The 17,255-nt window shown below is 43.0% G+C and overlaps 1 protein-coding gene across 1 annotated transcript in view; it reads right to left on the reverse strand.

The window, feature by feature from the left end:
• The window catches only part of VWA3B (von Willebrand factor A domain containing 3B), a 236,738-nt gene that overhangs the window by 122,126 nt on the left and 97,357 nt on the right, over nucleotides 1-17,255 (reverse strand). Inside the window, exons 11-14 of the mRNA XM_063617639.1 lie at nucleotides 14,657-14,853; nucleotides 7,750-7,904; nucleotides 3,251-3,389; nucleotides 1,786-1,917 (exon numbers count right to left, since the gene is read on the reverse strand). Coding sequence (XP_063473709.1) covers nucleotides 1,786-1,917; nucleotides 3,251-3,389; nucleotides 7,750-7,904; nucleotides 14,657-14,853 — 623 coding nt within the window. The remainder of the gene's footprint in view (nucleotides 1-1,785; nucleotides 1,918-3,250; nucleotides 3,390-7,749; nucleotides 7,905-14,656; nucleotides 14,854-17,255) is intronic.

Raw genomic sequence — 17,255 nt, forward strand, 5'->3', positions numbered from 1 at the left:
GAACATTTAAATTTACTCTCTTGACAATTTTGAAGTATACAATACATTGTTATTAACTATAGTTACCATATTGTACAATAGAGCTCCAGAACTTATTCCTCCTGTCTAATTGAAACTACGTACCCTTTGACCAACAGCTCCCCATCCCCACACGGCACCCTGCTCCCAGTCTCTGGTAAGCACCATTCTACTCTCTGCTTCTACGAGTTTGACATTTTTAGATTCTACATGTAAGTGAGATCACGTGGTGTTTTTCTTTCTCTGCCTGGTTTATTTTACTTAATATAATGTCCTCCAGGTTCATTCATGTGGTTGCAAATGACAGGATTTCCTTCTTTTTAAAGCTGTGTAGTATTCCATTGTGTATATATGCCACATTTTCTTTATCCTTGGTCCTTTTGAAAATGAATTTCGGACATTCAACAAGCCAGCAAGGGAGCATCAGTGAAAATTTGTAAAGAGAACAGAATTATGCTTTATAGGAATATGTGTTTTTAGCCAAATGGTTGAAATCTGAATAGATGGCTGACTGTATTCATTAGTGATTTTTAAATAAAGCAGAACCCAATGATGTTTTTATCCAATGAGATTATATATATAATATCTTGTTATCATAAACCCTAAATTAGTAGGCTCTGAGTTAACAAGGTATTTCCTATTATTGTGTCATAAAAGGACAGAAAAAAAAAAAGGACAGAACATATGTCACAAGTAACTTCATTGGTTAATCCTGGAAATTTAACAAGTTGGGTATGAATTCAACACTATTTCCCAGGATAAGTTGGCCAGTTAAATTAAAATCTTACAGGCATTATTATGTCTTATAGAACAGATTTTCTCCTCCCAGTTTTAAAAACAAGTCACAAGGGAGCCCTGGTGCATCTCAATGATCTGCTAATGTCTATTTGTGACTTTCTGTCAAATCTAAGACTCTAAACTAGACACTAAACTATTTTAAAGATGTTTCTGATACATATTTGCCTTTTTAAAAAAAGATATGGAGACTTGCTCTGTTGCCCAGGCTGGTCTCAAATTGCTAGGCTCAAACGATCCTCCTACCTCAGCCTCCCAAGGAGCTGGGACTACTACAGGTGTCCACCACGACGTCCAGCTCCTATATTTGACTCTTTAAGAACAACTCTTGGTCTCAATTGTAGTGTATCTCAAATATTTGGAAGGCTGTAATGCTACATGCTATAAAAAATTAAGATAAGTTCAAGATAAGAAAATTTAGGGCAAGGAAAATCCTCCCCAGTAGTCTGTGTAAATGCCAAGGGCAGTCACTTCTGAGGAAATGGTTTCACCTGCTTACTACATTCTCCTGCCCTAGCTCTCTTCTTGCATTCAGTCCTAAACACTCAGATTGTACTGTATATTTCCACATGCTCCTTACTTTTGAACAAAGCCCACTGATAAGAATGGATGCAATATATCTTTTGCAACAATAATGAAATTTCAGAAGAAAAAAATCTGAATGTCTGAGTACAAAAAAAAACTCTGTTTTGAAATGTGTTTTCATAAGGGGGCTTCAACCTGAGCCAAGGGCAGGACTGGAAATAGAGAACTGTGAATAGATAAGAATAAGAGGCTCATCTAAACCTTATGATATTGACAAAATGAGATTGGATTAATGTGACCACTGCAAGCAAAACAAAAGTCTACATGCTAAGCCACTTCCATCCTGGAAGTGCAAAACACCTCTCAAGAATGTCTGTCCTGTGAATGAACTCAGTACACAGGTGAGAGACTCCTAGGCTGCTTCTCCCAGCTTAGTCTCCATCTTACCTTCATGTCTCTAATCCAGGACTGAGCCTGTTCCAAATTATCTTCATTCACTTCGGCAAGTTGTTCCCGCCAAGCAACTGCTTGACCATCAAACTTCACAAAATTAAATTTACTTTTATATTTCAGCTGTTCCTGAAAGAGACAATGATTATTTAACCATAAAACCACTCAAATGTTAGAAAGGGTTAGGGTAGGCCACAGTTTGATATATTTTAATCATGATGATCTCTATTTTCAGTTCAAGAAGCAAAAAATTATATTCAATAGAGAATATCCTATCTAGTATAAAGGGCATTTAAATAAAATGTATCCAGTTTGTGTGTTAAGACCTTTACAAATGTATATATGATTATATGAATATACATTATATATGTCACATATATGTAAAAGTTTATATATATAATGTGACATTAAACATTGATTTTAATACTAATATTAAGGATATACCAAATAAGCACACCAAATACAATATGCTTGAAGAAAAGAAATCTAAAACAACATCATCATTTCAGTCATTATCTTTTAGGTAAAGCCATTATTCAGTTACAACTTTATTCACTTGCTCATATTTCTCCAGCAGAGCTTTGTTAAGTTAAAAAGTGCATTTTGGCTGGGTGCGGTGGCTCACGCCTGTAATCCCAGCACTTTGGGAGGCCGAGGCGGGTGGATCACAAGGTCAGGAGATTGAGACCATCTTGGCTAACACAGTGAAACCTAGTCTCTACTAAAAATACAAAAATCAGCCGGGCGTGATGGCGGGCGCCTGTAGTCCCAGCTACTCGGGAGGCTGAGGCAGGAGAATGACGTGAACCCGGGAGGCGGAGCTTGCAGTGAGCCGGGTTGGCGCCACTGCACTCCAGCGTGGGCAACAGAGCGAGACTCCGTCTCAAAAAAAAAAAAAAAAATGTGCATTTTGTATTTCTCAAACACTCCCCGCTATTATTTCTGTGGTTAATGCTTACATCAATACTACGAACTCACAACAGTACTGTGATGCCCTTTGACAGGTGTGGACACTAGGAGTTAGGGCACTTGGGCAACCTGCTTCAGTTCACACAGCTCAGAGGCAGCACAGGCAGAATAAGAACTGGAAGCTTCTAAACACCAGCCTGCACCCCTCCCATGCACCAGGGTACACAGCATCCCTAATAAACATTTGAAATTAAAAGTACTAAGATGAGGAGTTTCTGGAAGACAGAAATCTGTGTATACCACAGATTTCAGAACAGAGAAAATCTGAAACAATGAACATAGCAACTCCCTTAAGCAACTCATGTGTGACAGAAAGAATCCACCAAAGAAAGGGTCTATTTGCAAAAGAGAACCGATGATTCTTTAGCAAAAGGGAGTATTTCTCTGAATTTGGTTTTCTTAGGAATTTTTTAGTGCAACAAGCCCCTATCCACTGCTCATAACCATCTGATACACAAAACCCCAAATGCATGAACCGACAGTTCCATCTAACCTGTATGAACTGAATGATCTTGTCCTTCACCAAGTCCAGTTTGCTCTTCATTGAGTGAGACGTGTCAATGAGAATGTAGATGCAATCATTATGCAATTTTCCAAAGAGGCTTTGACTCCCATCCTGTAGCCATTTAATCCTAGGCAGGAAGTAGGTTGAAAGTGAATGGTGAGAGCCTGCAGGCAACAAGAGCATCTTCCCAAGAACTTAACGATGCATCTGCAGAGGACAGAGCTGCGCTATGTTGTTGATACCCAATCTTCTGTGACTGGATCATTCGCTTTGAGGGTTTTCTGCAGAAAATCCTACATTTGGGCTGTGAGATGCACCACCCATCATCAAGCCAAGTAAAACAAAACTAAGAAAATCAATATGACAAAAAATAAATCCATTGTGGGTGCCAAAGTCAAAAATAAATTACTTCTTGTCATCTGATATTTTGAGGACCTCAGCTATGACTTCAGACTATTTGTTCCTCTAATCTGGCTGACTGCAGTCAAGCTAGTGAAGCCAGCACATTCCTGAAGCTTCAGTGAAACTTATGGACAGCATCAAGCAGCCCCAGAGCTCTGTAATAACCAAGGCCCAGGTGGCTGTGTGAGAAGGACTGCGTCTGTGGTCCGTGATCAGGTTCCCATCACAGGATGTAAATATATGAAATTCGTAGCCGCAGGCAAGGCCTGGGGGTTGGAGGTAAGGAAATAGTATGGAAAAAATATTTGAATTGAGTTCAGAGTTCAGCAAAGCCTAAGAAACTAAAATTTGAATGGCAAAATATTGAAAGGACATTACTGCACAGGAGAAAGAGAGAGAGAGCATGCTCCAGAGATCTGCAGAAGGGTGTCCTCGAAATTTTGGCTAAATAATGATCAAGGCATGCATGTGAAGAAACTACTGAAGCCAAGGAAGAAATCACCAAAGGAGTAGGCCGATCGGCCCCTCAGGGCTCACACATGGCTAGGAGTAATTCGTCTACCAGCCAGACTGGGAAAACCTCCTTAATATATGGGGCAACAAGTAGCGTTCTTGAAAGAGTATTGCCTTGGTAGCAGGACCAAATTAGCCCTGGACTAAAGGCGACCCTAGATCTATTCTAACATAACTGAAAAGCAATTCCTAGAGAACTCAAATTGGTTTCAAGTAACTTGACTGCATCAAGAACATATATAAAAATACAATGAAATCTAGTACCTGACAATGTAAAGTTAAAATGTCTGGCATCCAGTAAAAAATTACTAGGCATACAAAGAAGCAGGAAAATATGATCCATAACCAGAAGAAAAATTGATCAACAGAAACCGATCCCAAAATGACACAGATGATAGAATTAGCGGAAAAGGACATTACACAGCTATTATAAATATAACCCATATGGTCAAAAAGGTAAAGTATAAACAGAATGAGGAGAGAAATGGAAGATATTTAAATAGACCCAAATAAAACTTGTAGAGAGATACAATATCTTAAATTTAAGATATACTGCATGGTATTAATAGTACATTAGACATTAGGAGAAGAAAAGATTAGGGAACAAAAGACAAAGCAAAGGAAACAATTCAAAGTTAAACTCAGAAAAAAGACAAAAGCACTTTCACCAGAGAGAATTAGTGGCCCATGGAACAATATCAAGGAGTCTAACATATGTGTAATCAAAGTAGAAGAAGGAGAACAGAGGGGAAGGCAGAAAAAATATTTGAAAAAATATGACCAAAATGTTTTAATTTTGATTGAAACAGTGCACCTACAGATCCAAGAAGCTCAAAGAACCCAAGAAGAAGAAAAATAAAGAAAACTACACCCAGGCATATCACAATAAAATTGATAAAATCTAGAGATAAATAAAGAAATTTTAAAAAGCGTCAAAGACATTATGTGTAGAGGAGCAAACAAAAATATGACAGGAGCCTTCTTATCATAAATCATGCAAACCAGGAGACAATGGAGAAGGATTTTCAAAGTACTGAAACATAGAACTGTAAAACCAGAATTCTATGCTTAGCCAACACATCATTCGAAAATAAAGGTAAATTAAAGAGTTTTTCAGACTGAAACAGCTCATTCATCACCAATAGACCTGTACTACCAGAAATATGAATGAAACTTCTTCAGGTGGAAAAAAAATGATACGAAATGGAAATGTGGATGCATACAGAGGAATAAAAAGCAACAGAGATATCAAGTATGTGGTTAAATATAAAATACATCTATTCTAGTTTTTAATCTAATTACAAGACAATTGACTGTTTAGAATGTATTGTGTAATGCATGTATAGAAGTGTACTACAATAGAAAGGACGGAAGTGGGAGTGAAAGTTGTGAGATTCCTGTAATATACATGAAGTGATATAATATTATTTGTAGGGTGACTAATAAGATAAATATTGTAAATCCTAAATAGCCACACACACACATCAAAACAGAACAAAGAGGTAGAGCTAATAAGACAATAGTGGAGATAAAATGTAATAATAAAAAATACTCAAACAAAATAAGGCAAAAAACGAGTAAAAAGGGAACAGAAAACAAACAGCAAAATCTTAGATTTAAATCCAATCAAATCAATAATCACATTAAATGTAAATGATCTTAACACTCCAATTAAAAGGCAAAGATATGTTAGGTTGGATTAATAAAACAATGCTTATATATAATTATATATCTCGTGTCTGTAAGAAATCCATTTAAATACAGGATGCAGACAAGTAAAGATTAAATGATAGAAAAAAAGAATAATAAAAAATAATGTAGGGTGGCTAAACTGCTATCAAAGTAAATTTCAGAACAGGGAATATTACCAGAGATATAAAAGGGACATTTCATAATTACAAAAAAGTTGGTTCATCGAGAGAATATAACAATCTTAAATGTACATGCTACTATTAATAGAGCCTCAAAATACATGAAGAAAAAACAGAACTGAAATGAGAATTAAAGACTACACTTGGAGATTTCAACACTCTTTTCTCAATAATTTATAGAACAACTAGAGAAAATCAGTAATAATATGGAAGACTTGAACGACACTCTCAACCAGCTTGAGCTAATTGATACCTGTAGTATACTCCACTCAACAAAACCGTATTTTTTTCCCAAAATCTGTACTACAAAACAGGTCCCAATAAAATTATAAGAATTGAATCACACAGTATTTCTCTGTTTACAGTGAAATTAAAACAGAAATCAGTAACAAAAGCTATCAGGAAAATCCACAAATATTTGGGAAGTAAACAACACACTTGCACTGTCACCCAGGCTGAAGTGCAGTAGTGTGATCTGCAAGCTTCGCCTCCCGGGTTCAAGCAATTCTCCTGCCTCAGCCTCCCGAGCGGCTGGGACTACAGGTGCCCACCACCACGCCCGGCTAATTTTTTGAATTTTTAGTAGAGACAGGGTTTCACTATGTTGGCCAGGCTGGTCTTGAACTCCTGACCTCATGATCCACCCCCCCGCCCCTTGGCCTCCCAAGGTGCTGGGATTACAGGCGTGAATCACTGTGCCCAGCCTAAACAGCACATTTCTAAATAACCCTTTAGTCAAAGAAGAAATGATGGAGAAAATTAGAAAATATTCTGAAGTGATTGAAAATGAAATACAATATATCAAAATCTGTGAGAGGCAGCTAAAGAGTACAGAAGAAAGGTATAACACATTGGGCAATACATGTGTGGCCTAGAAAAGAATGTGAGATATGAAACAGAAGCATTCCTTAGCCTCCTACAACAATGTGTGACCAGTGTGATAGCTGCATGTTGGCTTGCTGTTTTCAATAAACTGCACTGGCATCAAGGCAGCTGGGATCTGAATCCAAACAACCCCCCTTTTTTTCTTAACAAGGCTATCAGCAAACCATCAGATGGCAACATTGACTTAACAATGTTTGTTGGCACTTTCTCTCAGTTGAGCTTTTACTGGTATATATACATCATGGAGTACTACTAAACCATACAAAAGAATAAAATTCTGTCATTCGCAGCAGTATGGATGAGCCTACAGGACATTATGTTAAGCAAATTAAGTCAGGCACAGAAAGATAAATACCACATGTTCTCATTCACATGTGGGAGCTAAAAATATCTGAGCATATAGAGGTAGTGAGCAGAACTGTATTAGAGGCTGAGAAAGGTAGGGAGAGAGGATAGGGAAGTTGGATAGCGAATACAAAAGTTTAGCTAGATAGGAGGAACAAGCTCTGGTATTCTGCAGCTCTGGAGGGTCCATATGGTCAGCTATAATTTATGTATATTTTTAAAAAGCTAAATGAGAGAATTTTGAATGTTCACAACATACAGAAATGACGTGTGTTTGAGGTGATGGATACGTGAGTTACCCTGATTTGATCTTTGTACATTGAATACACACACCTAAATATCACTCTGTATCACATAAATAGGTACAATCATTATGTGTCAACTAAAAATAAAAGGGAGGAAAAAAGATCAAGCAGAAGAGAATGTCCAGAGCGAGGAGACCACTTGTAACTTCCTGCAAATAACACCAACCTCCTTCGGATCCGGGCCAGGGCTGTGTGGATTCTCTCACTGTACCACTTGCACTTCTCTTTGGTAATGTTGACGTGGACCAAGCTCCCATCCTTCCAGGGAGCATGGACAAACCTGCTGCAATATTTTGCATGGACTGTCTTCTTGTTGGTCTCCTAAGGAGAGGACAAAGGACAGAAGCTACTCGGAAACTGTCCAAAGAGAAGAGCCTCCAGAGGGCACCTCCGGCTCTGTCGTATTCAAATGGCTCTTAGCACTCCACTCTACCGTCAATCATTCCTTTGTTAGTTCAACCAAATATGTTCCGCTGCCCGCTTCCTATGGAGCCCTGCACTAGGTGTCATGAACATGGGCCAGAAAGATACAAGAGATCACATGTGTGCCCCAGAAAAGCTAATGATTCCAGCATAGAGACACCCCGAACCGACACACACACACACACACACACACAGAACGAGAGAGAGAGGGAGAGAGAGAGAGACATAGCAATGCGGAGAATTAGATACTCAATCCCTGGCACTGGGTTGAGACAGTAAGGACCTGGCAAGTCCTGGTAATGAAGAAAGAGCGACAGAGCTTACAGTGGACTAGACGGCCAGGGAGACCATTCTGGAGGAGGTGGGACGGAGCCTCTCAAGAATCCTCTTTTCCCACCAAGAACCCCACTGCACATCTAGCGCCCTCCACCGAGACAGGCAGAGCGAGCCCTCCTCAGTCGACCTCCCTGACTTGGCCCGCAGGCACTCATCTGGCACTCCTCCTCCAGGAGACCTTCTAGACGCCAGGAATACAAACACATACAATGACCAAACCCCTGCCTTCATGGAGCTCACAGTGCAGGAGGGGAGCCCAGTAATAAGCAAATCATGACACATCAGGTCAGAGGATGACACGTGGAGGAAGGCAAGGAGGAAGAGCAGAGAGCAGAGAAAGAGGGGAGAGACAGGACAAGTTAGAACCTCGCAGGGAAAGCCTCCCAGAGACAGTGAGCTAGGAGAGAAGGCCTGGAGGAAAAGAGTGTGGCCATAGTGAGTCCAGGAGGAGGTCAGAGGATGCAGCAAGAGCAAAGGCCTGAGCTGGGAGTCCATCCGGCATGCTTGTCGAATTTTAGGAAGGCCAATATTGCCAAAGGAAAGGGAGAGAGGGAAGAGAGAGTGAGAGAAGCCGGAACACACAAAGAGGAGGGCCAGGGGCAGGTCCCGTAAAGCCTGACAGCTGTCGGAAGTGAGCTGGCTTTTGCTCTGAGTGAAAAAGGACTCTTCCCAGGGCTTTCACGAGAGCGGCAACATGTCTGATTTATGGTTTCACAGCTTTACAGTGGTTACTCTGTAAAGCAGACTGGACGGCTGAGGACCAAGGGCAGAAGCAAACAGCCAGAAGGTCACGGAGTTGCATGGCCCCGGGCAGCCAAGGCCATGGTAAGAAGTGGTCAGATCCTGAATGACAGGCACATTCTGAAAACAGAACCGACAGCGGTCACCGAGAGATCAGATGTGTGTATGCGAGAAAAGAGAGGAGTCAGGAACGACCCTGAGGTTTTCAGGCCAGCACCTGAAAGGGTGGAGTTGCAATCAATTGATAGGAAGAAGGTTGTGGAAGAGCAGCTTTGAATGAGAAAAATCAAGATTTAGCGTCTGATGTCTCAGGTTCAAGGTGCCTATTAGACATCCAAGTAGCACAACAGTAGTCAGGAGATCAGGGAAGGCCGCGGGGCTAGAGGGGTACATTTTGAAGTTGCCGGGCAGCATGCACAGGGGCTTAAAAGCCATGGGACTGGAGAAGACCACCTGGGAAATGAGTGTAGACAAAAGAGCAATCAGAGCACTGCACCTCGAGGTCCTCCGGCATTGACAGGTTAAGGACTAGGAGAAGTCACAAAGAAGAGAGGAACAGCCAGCGAGGTGGGAGGATAACCAGCAGTGTATATTCTGGAAAAAAAAAAAAAAAAAATCAAGGAAGTGACCAACTAGATCAACTTACTAACAGGTGAAGTAAGAAAGAGACTGAGAATGGACCCCTGGATTTAGCAATTCAGGGATCCCTGCAAAACGTGGGTTTTGGTGGAGAGGCAGAAGTGGCGGGGGCTTCTGCCTGATGGCAGCGGCTCCCAGGAGCATGGGAGGAGAATTGAAGAAGCAGAGGAAGGAAATGTATACAACTCGACTGAGGAATTGAATTCTAAAAGGAGCAGAGGCATGCGGGCACAGCCAGAGGTACACATGGGATCGAAAAACTTTTTAAGACGGGAGAAATGGCAGAATGTGTGCGTGCTGATGCAAATGATCTGGAAACGAGGGCAATAGGAGCTGTGATATAGAAAGGGAGAATGAATAAACGAGTGGAGAGACAGCCATGTATCTGTGCAGTGAATGGCTTTAGGACAAGGACAATTCAGCCTGGGAGAAATAAAGGTAGATGGCAGACACTGGGGGCTGAGATGTGGAGGCAGAAGCTCATGACATTCCCGTCGACATTCACAGCATGGGAAGCAAGCTCACCTGCAGAGTGTGAGTGTAGTGAGTGTGGAGCGGAAGGTGCTGGGTGTTTCAGGAGGAGAGGACAGCCAGCGAGGGGCTAAGTGGACTGCTAGGCAGCACAAAAGATCCACTGACACTAGCGGGCGTGAATTTATAGTGAACCAGGCATTATATCGTGGCTGTTTTTCTCCAGTTTCTGCCAGTACAGTTAACTGCACGGAGATAAGCCAGAAAAGGCGGAAAGTTGGCGTTAGCCAGGGTTAAATCTGGGGTTTTGCCAGGTGAGTGCAATAGTTTAACAGAAGGGAAAAATGGTTGAGGATGCATGGGAGGATAGAGAGGATAGAGAGGCGGTGGTAGAAACAGTAACTTTTATATCCTGGTGGAGGAGACAGATGATGGGTGGGAATAGACAGATGGGTGGCAATAGCGCAAGAGAATAAACAACCTACAGATGACTGGTCAGACAGAGGGACGTTTGGAACTGAGGATGTGGGTTATGATTACACAGTTATTTGTAATGATAAGGCCAAGGGCATGCCTAAGGCAGGAGTGGTAGAGATGGAGTTGGGGAGGAAGTCACTGGGGAAAAGAATGTCAAAGAAATGAGAGGTTGGGGTATTGGAAGGGTCCTCCATATGGGACTGAAGTCACTATGAACTAAAGCAGGTGTTAGAGCCAATGAAAGCAGGATAGAAGCCCCGTAATCTTCGAGGACTGACGAGGGTGAGCTCAGTAAGTGACAACCACAAGAGATGTCTCCAGTGACACAGTCTGATGACATGGGAAGAAGGAGAGAGAAGGTCAAGAACCAGAAAAGAGGAGCAAGGAGGCCACCACCCACCCCAGGTCCACAGGTCCAAAGGGAACAGGAGAGAAACCAGCCCCCACTCCAGAGGGCTGCAGGGAGGGCTTCTCAGAGAGGAGCCCCTATAAGCGTCCAATGGGAACGTTTCAGAGGCCTAGAGGCGATCAGGGGTTTGCTGATGATGTGCCCAGAGGGCAGAGTGGAGGGATTTTAGGAGTCAGAGAGGGGTGGAGCGGGGTCAGAAAAGGGATGTTCAGAGCTGCATGGCAATGAGAATTCCCGAGTCCAGTGGTGACTGGTGACAACGAGTGGACTGAGTCGACTGCTGGGCAGCACAAAAGATCCACTGACATGAGTGGGCATGAATTTACAGTGAAACCAGGCATCGCATTGTGGCTGTTTTCCTCCAGTTTCTGCCAGTACAGTTAACTGCATGGAGATAAGCCAGAAAAGGCAGAAAGAGGTTGAAGGGCATGATGAGATCTGTCCTATGCTCCCAAGGCAGGCAGAGGTGGACACCTCAGCTGCTCTGCAAGGATGGAAGGAGAAAGGTGTCTTGTCTCTCGTGCTTACCACATCCCCATCACAGGGCATTTCCCAAGTGTTCCTCCTGCACAGCCAAATGGAAAACCACCAGACCATACACCACAGAGAGGCAAGTTCTGTGTCAGGCGGCAGGGTGTCAGAATGGGAAAAGCACAGTGTGAAAGCCCGGTGGACCCAAGTTCAAACCCTGCCTCCATCTGCCACAAGATCAATCTCAAGCGAGTTACCTAACCTCTTGCAGGTCCCGCGACTGTTTTCTCCTGTGTAAACTGAGAGCACAAATGTTTACCTTGTATATAAAGCATAAAAGCATTCCGTAAATGCTCGGTTCTGACTCACAATGTTTGTAGTGCAGAAAAAAAGGAAGGCAACATCTGTGGGGCATCTCCTATGTGCCGGGCACCGTGCTCAGACATGCATTTGTAAATTTGCACTTTACACTACCCATTTCACGAATATGAAGGGTGAAGCTCAAAGAAGTCACATGATTTGTTCAACATCTCATCATCAGTAACTACTAGAAGTAGCATTTATACCTAGAATTTCTTGTTCCATATCCAGTGTGCCTTCCGCCATATTACATGGACTGGTACATAGCAGGGGCTCCATAAATATTTGTTTGAAAAATAGACGAAGAGACAAGAATGGGTTTTTGAACATCAGGCCTGGTTTTGTGCATGAGCTCAAGCAACTGTGCGTGCAGTGTGATTTCAGGGATGCCTGAAATATCAAGTTCTTAGGCTTGGCCTGAAATTCTCTTATTAGAAATGCATGTTTGTCTCCTCCTCCCAATTGTTCATCATCTTTGAACTGCTACATAATAAGGCCTTTTTAGCCATTCATTTCTGTGTTAACGAGTTTCCTGGGTCTGTTCCTATAAACTAGTTTTTATTGTTAAATATTTAGGAGGTCTTGCCCAGTGGGAGTCTGAGGGAACCCTAAATAATCTACCTATTTCACAGCCTTAGTTTCTTCCTACTTTATACACATCACAATTTTAGGTGCGAATCCAGTTTCAGTATGTAGTCCCAAAGACTGAAAATAAAACTGTCCCTTTCTCATCAGTATTTGTAAAAAAAAAAAAAAAAAAAAAAAAAAAAAAAGTAGCTGTCCTATATATTAATAATTCTCAATCTTTACCATAATATAGTTGACTAGCACAAAAAAATTGAGGTAAAATTCCCTCTTGTAAGTCAAATTATTCAAAGTGGTCCTGTAAAATTTCATTTAAAATTGACAAGCATGAGTTAGGAGATGATCGGTATTAGAGCTAGCTTGAATATACTCCATTGTCATCAGTTTGCAGTAAGCTATGTTCAAATTGATGGGGATTAATATTTTGAAATATCCAGAATCTAATGTATTTTTTATTTTATTTTATTTTGAGACAAAGTCTTCCTCTGCCGCCCAGGCTGGAGTGCAATGGCACAATCTTGGCTCACTGCAAACTCCACCTCTTGGGTTCTGCCTCAGCCTCCCAAGTAGCTGGGATTACAGGCATGTGCCACCAAGCCTGGCTAATTTTTATATTGTTAGTAGAGACGGGGTTTCACCATGTTGGCCAGGCTGGTCACGAACTCCTGACCTCAAGTGATCTGCCCGCCTTGGCCTCCCAAAGTGCTGGGATTACAGACGTAAGCCACCATGCCTGGCCTATTTTTAAAATGAAAATTTAGTTATGTATGATTTCCTGAACATTACTGAATAATGTCTACAAAATCAGAAAACTGTGCTGGGGGAGGAAACCCACAAATGAGATTTTCCCTGCGCTGTAGCAATTACCCTGCATCCTAGGGTACGCCAGGAAACAAGTCTTGCATCAATTCTGCATTTTTCTAATTCAGTTTTTATATTTTCCTCCTTGCAGTTTGTCATAAATGCACAGCAGTGAGGGGGCAAGAACATAACACGGTGTGGCTCGCATAGCCCCGAAGGACAGTGCCCTTTCCATGGAGGGCATGGAGGGCTCAGTGGCCGGCCAGCCTAATAACAAGTGGCAACAAGACTGAACGTTCACCTCTGCTGGAGTTACAACATCTCAGTAATAACCTTGACATTGAATCGGAGCCTTCAAGAATACATGAGGTGACACTGTATTTGAGGGGGGACTCGATTTTCTTTCCCAGGTGTCTCCTCTGGGCTGCGGTCACCCGCCTGTCACCTGCCTGTCTGCCCGGGGCTTGCATTTTAGGTTCACTTCACAGCATGTACCTGGAACTTTGCCACCTCCTGAAAGAGCCTGCCTTTGGTTTTGCAAATCTGCCATGTTCATTTTATCCTGATTTCTATTTCATATTGGGGCACTTCTTAGTCTTTCCATGCTTCTAAACCTTTGACACCTCGTCTTCTGGTTCCTGTTCTACACCTCTCTGCTTCTCAAGGTGTGGCCCCTGGACCAGCAGCATTAGTATCATCTGGGGGTTGTTATGGATGCAAATTCTTGAGCCGCATTTCGGACCTACTGACTCATATGCATGATGCTGGAGTTTAGGCAGCACTGCTGTCGAGCACTGTCCTTCATTGAGAGCCAGAGTCGGGCACTAGGAGAAGCTGTATTCCTACAAAACCCACAATAGAACTGCAGCTTTCAAAGTTTTTAATGGCTATAGCCCTTTGGAGAATCTGATTCCGTATTTGCTGGGATTGCACTGTATGCTGGCTGCTAGTCACTGGAATAATGAGGGAAAATACAAGAGGACCACAGAAACACCTGCTGCGCTGGGCATACTCACCAGCAATTTCTCTTTTCCATTCAATATGGGGGAACAAAGGGCTTCTCTATTTGCATAATGTTGAATAATTCTGAAACTCATAATGCCTGATTTCTCCAAGCCCAGCCCTTGGCTTATGCATAGCTCACTGATGTCTAGCACTCATTCCCAGCCTTGATCTCCACTCCCACAGATGCCCTTTGGAGAAGGGTGAGGAGGGAAACAGAGGAACCCTCTTCTTCACAGAAACCCAAGCTGGTTTCTCTCCCTGCTGCCCCTTGCCCGCCTTCTGACCCAAGGGAGGCCTCACCCACCCAGGACTTGAGGGGAGGCCCCAGCCCCTCCCAGGAGTGCACTTCACCTACCGCACTGGTCTGTACGGACTCATTCTCTGGTTTGGCTTTTATATCCACAACCCCATCAGCATGGCGGAAAGAGCAGTCAGCAAGGACATCATACAAGGATAGCTTCTGGGCCTTCAAGCCATATTTCTGCAGCCATGTCTTAGAGTCCCAGGTGTCTTCTGGATTCGATGCAATCTCAACAGAGGTTGTTTCTGACTCTGTAGAATCACAGCTTGTCAGCCATTCGTACTGCATGAGCCATTCATATTACACCCCCAACTTAATATTGACCAACTTGGAATGTGTTCTTTATTAGAACACAAAGCCCATGTTTCATTTCAGAAAACAGCTTTCCAAAGCAGGACTGGCAAAGAATTATTAGGCTTTTAATGGCAAAAACCGCAATTACTTTTGCACCAACCTAATAATTCAAAAGACTGCAAAGCAGGGTTACTTTTTATTTCACTTCCTCCTCTACCTAAGTTGACTTTCACCCATGCCTGGGTGAAAGTGACCAGTAGACCAAGGCTGTGTGTCAGGCGCCATGTATGTGTAAGGATGGAGTCAGAAGCTCTGGCTTCAAGTCCTGGCTCCATCACCTTCTAGCAAGTTGCTCAAACTTGGGTGAGTCACTCCACTTGACCTCTCTGAGCTTAGGCAGTATTCTTCACCTATAGCTGGAAGACAGTATTTGCTTGGCCTTCCTAGGTAAACCGCAGCAATCCAGTGAGAAAAGTTACATGAGGCCAGGCATGGTGGCTCACGCCAATAATCCCAGCACTTTGGGAGGCCAAGGCAGGTAGATCACCTGAGGTCAGGAGTTTGAAACCAGCCTGGCCAACATGGCAAAACCGCATCTCTACTAAAAATACAAAAATTAGCCAGGTGTGGTGGCAGGTGTCTGTAATCCCAACTACTTGGGAGGCTGAGGCAGAATTGCTTCAATCCGGGAGGCGGAGGTTGCAGTGAGCCGAGAATGCACCACTGTGCTCCAGCCTGGGCAAGAGAGCAAGACTCCATCAAAAAAGAAGAAAGAATGAAAGAAAGAAAGAAAGAGAGAGAGGAGGAAGGAAGGAAGGAAGGAAGGAAGGAAGGAAGGAAGGAAGGAAAGAGAGAGAGGGAGGGAGGGAGGAGAGAGAAGAAAGAGAAAGAAAGAGAGAGAGAGAGAAAGGAGGGAGGGAAGAAGGAGAGAGGGAGAAGAAAGAAAGAAAAAGAAAGAAAGAAAGGGAGGGAGGAAGGAAGGAGAGAGAGAAGAAAGAAAGAAAGAGAAAGAGAAAGGGAGGAAGGGAGGAAGGAGAGAGAGAGAAGAAAGAAAGAAAAAGAAAGAGAGACAAGGAGGGAGGGAAGAAGGAGAGAGAGAAGAAAGAAAGAAAGAGAAAGGAGGGAGAGAGGAAGGAGAGAGAGAAGAAAGAAAAAGAAAGAAAGAAAAAAGAAAGAAAGGGAGGGAGGAAGGAGAGAGAGAAGAACGGGAGAGAAAGAGAGAAAGGAGGGAGGGAGGAAGGGAGGAAGGAGAGAGAGAAAAAAAGAGAAAGAAAAAGAGAGAGAGAGGGAGGGAGGGAGGGATGAGAGACAGAAGAAAGAAAAGAAAGAAAGAAAGAAACAAGAAAGAAAGAAAAGAAAGAAAGAAAGGAAAAAGAAAGAGAAAGGAAGGAGGGAGGAAGGAGAGAGAAGAAAGAGAAAGAAAGAAGAAAGAAAGTAAAAGAAGGAAAGGAAGGAAGGTAGGTCACGTGAAAATGCTTTGTAATGAGGTGGAAAGAGAAGTGATAAGGTGGAGGCGATCAACACGCAAAGGCTAGGAGGCTGCCTCCCATGAAGCCCCTTTGTTACCTTGGTGAGTGTGTCCTGACTCACAGCCTGGCTTTCCACCCTGCAGGCTCAGAAACCTCATGTGCCCTGTCTAGGACAACTCACCTTAGCTTCATGGGGTAAAGTATAACCCAGAATGCCAATTGCCTAAACATCTCCAGCCTCAGGCACATTCCTGTGGTGTTTTCCAGAGGTAATCTACACTCTCACTGAGAAGACTGTGTTATGTTACCTGAGCGGGACAAACCAGCATATCACACAAGCAGAAAACTATTTTTCCAGATGACTCGAAACTTGGAACAGCACCTAAGGGAGAATGAGCTACTCAGGGGTGGACACAAAGGAGGGGTGAGGAACTGTGAAGCTGAGAAGGCGGCACTGGTGTCTGGAGCTGGCTGTGCACATCTCCCAACTCCATGCTGGGTGATGGCCACTTGGTAGCATGAAAGAGACCATGGTGGGAGTATTTATGGAATCTGGAAATCAACACATCCTACACATCAGGGCTTTTTTCATTCCCGGAAGTGGGTTGTTAAACACTTGCACACCACTGGAAGGAAGGCAGAAAGGACCCTGAGATTTTGGCCCCATTGGGACCATGGGAGCCCTAGGAAGACGCGGAAGGGGTTCCTGGCAAGGAAATGTTTTTTTCTAACATGAACTATCATGTAGGAGGTCCACCAGCGTTACAGAGTTTTGTTTAACTCCGCTTACATTAATGGCTGTCAACCATTCACAGTGGCATCCCCTGAGGAGCTTTAAAAAAAATACTGATGCCTGAGTCCCATCCATTAAATTCTATTTTAACTGGTTT

The sequence above is a fragment of the Symphalangus syndactylus genome, chromosome 14 (genome assembly GCF_028878055.3).
Source record: "Symphalangus syndactylus isolate Jambi chromosome 14, NHGRI_mSymSyn1-v2.1_pri, whole genome shotgun sequence".
NCBI lineage: Eukaryota > Metazoa > Chordata > Mammalia > Primates > Hylobatidae > Symphalangus > Symphalangus syndactylus.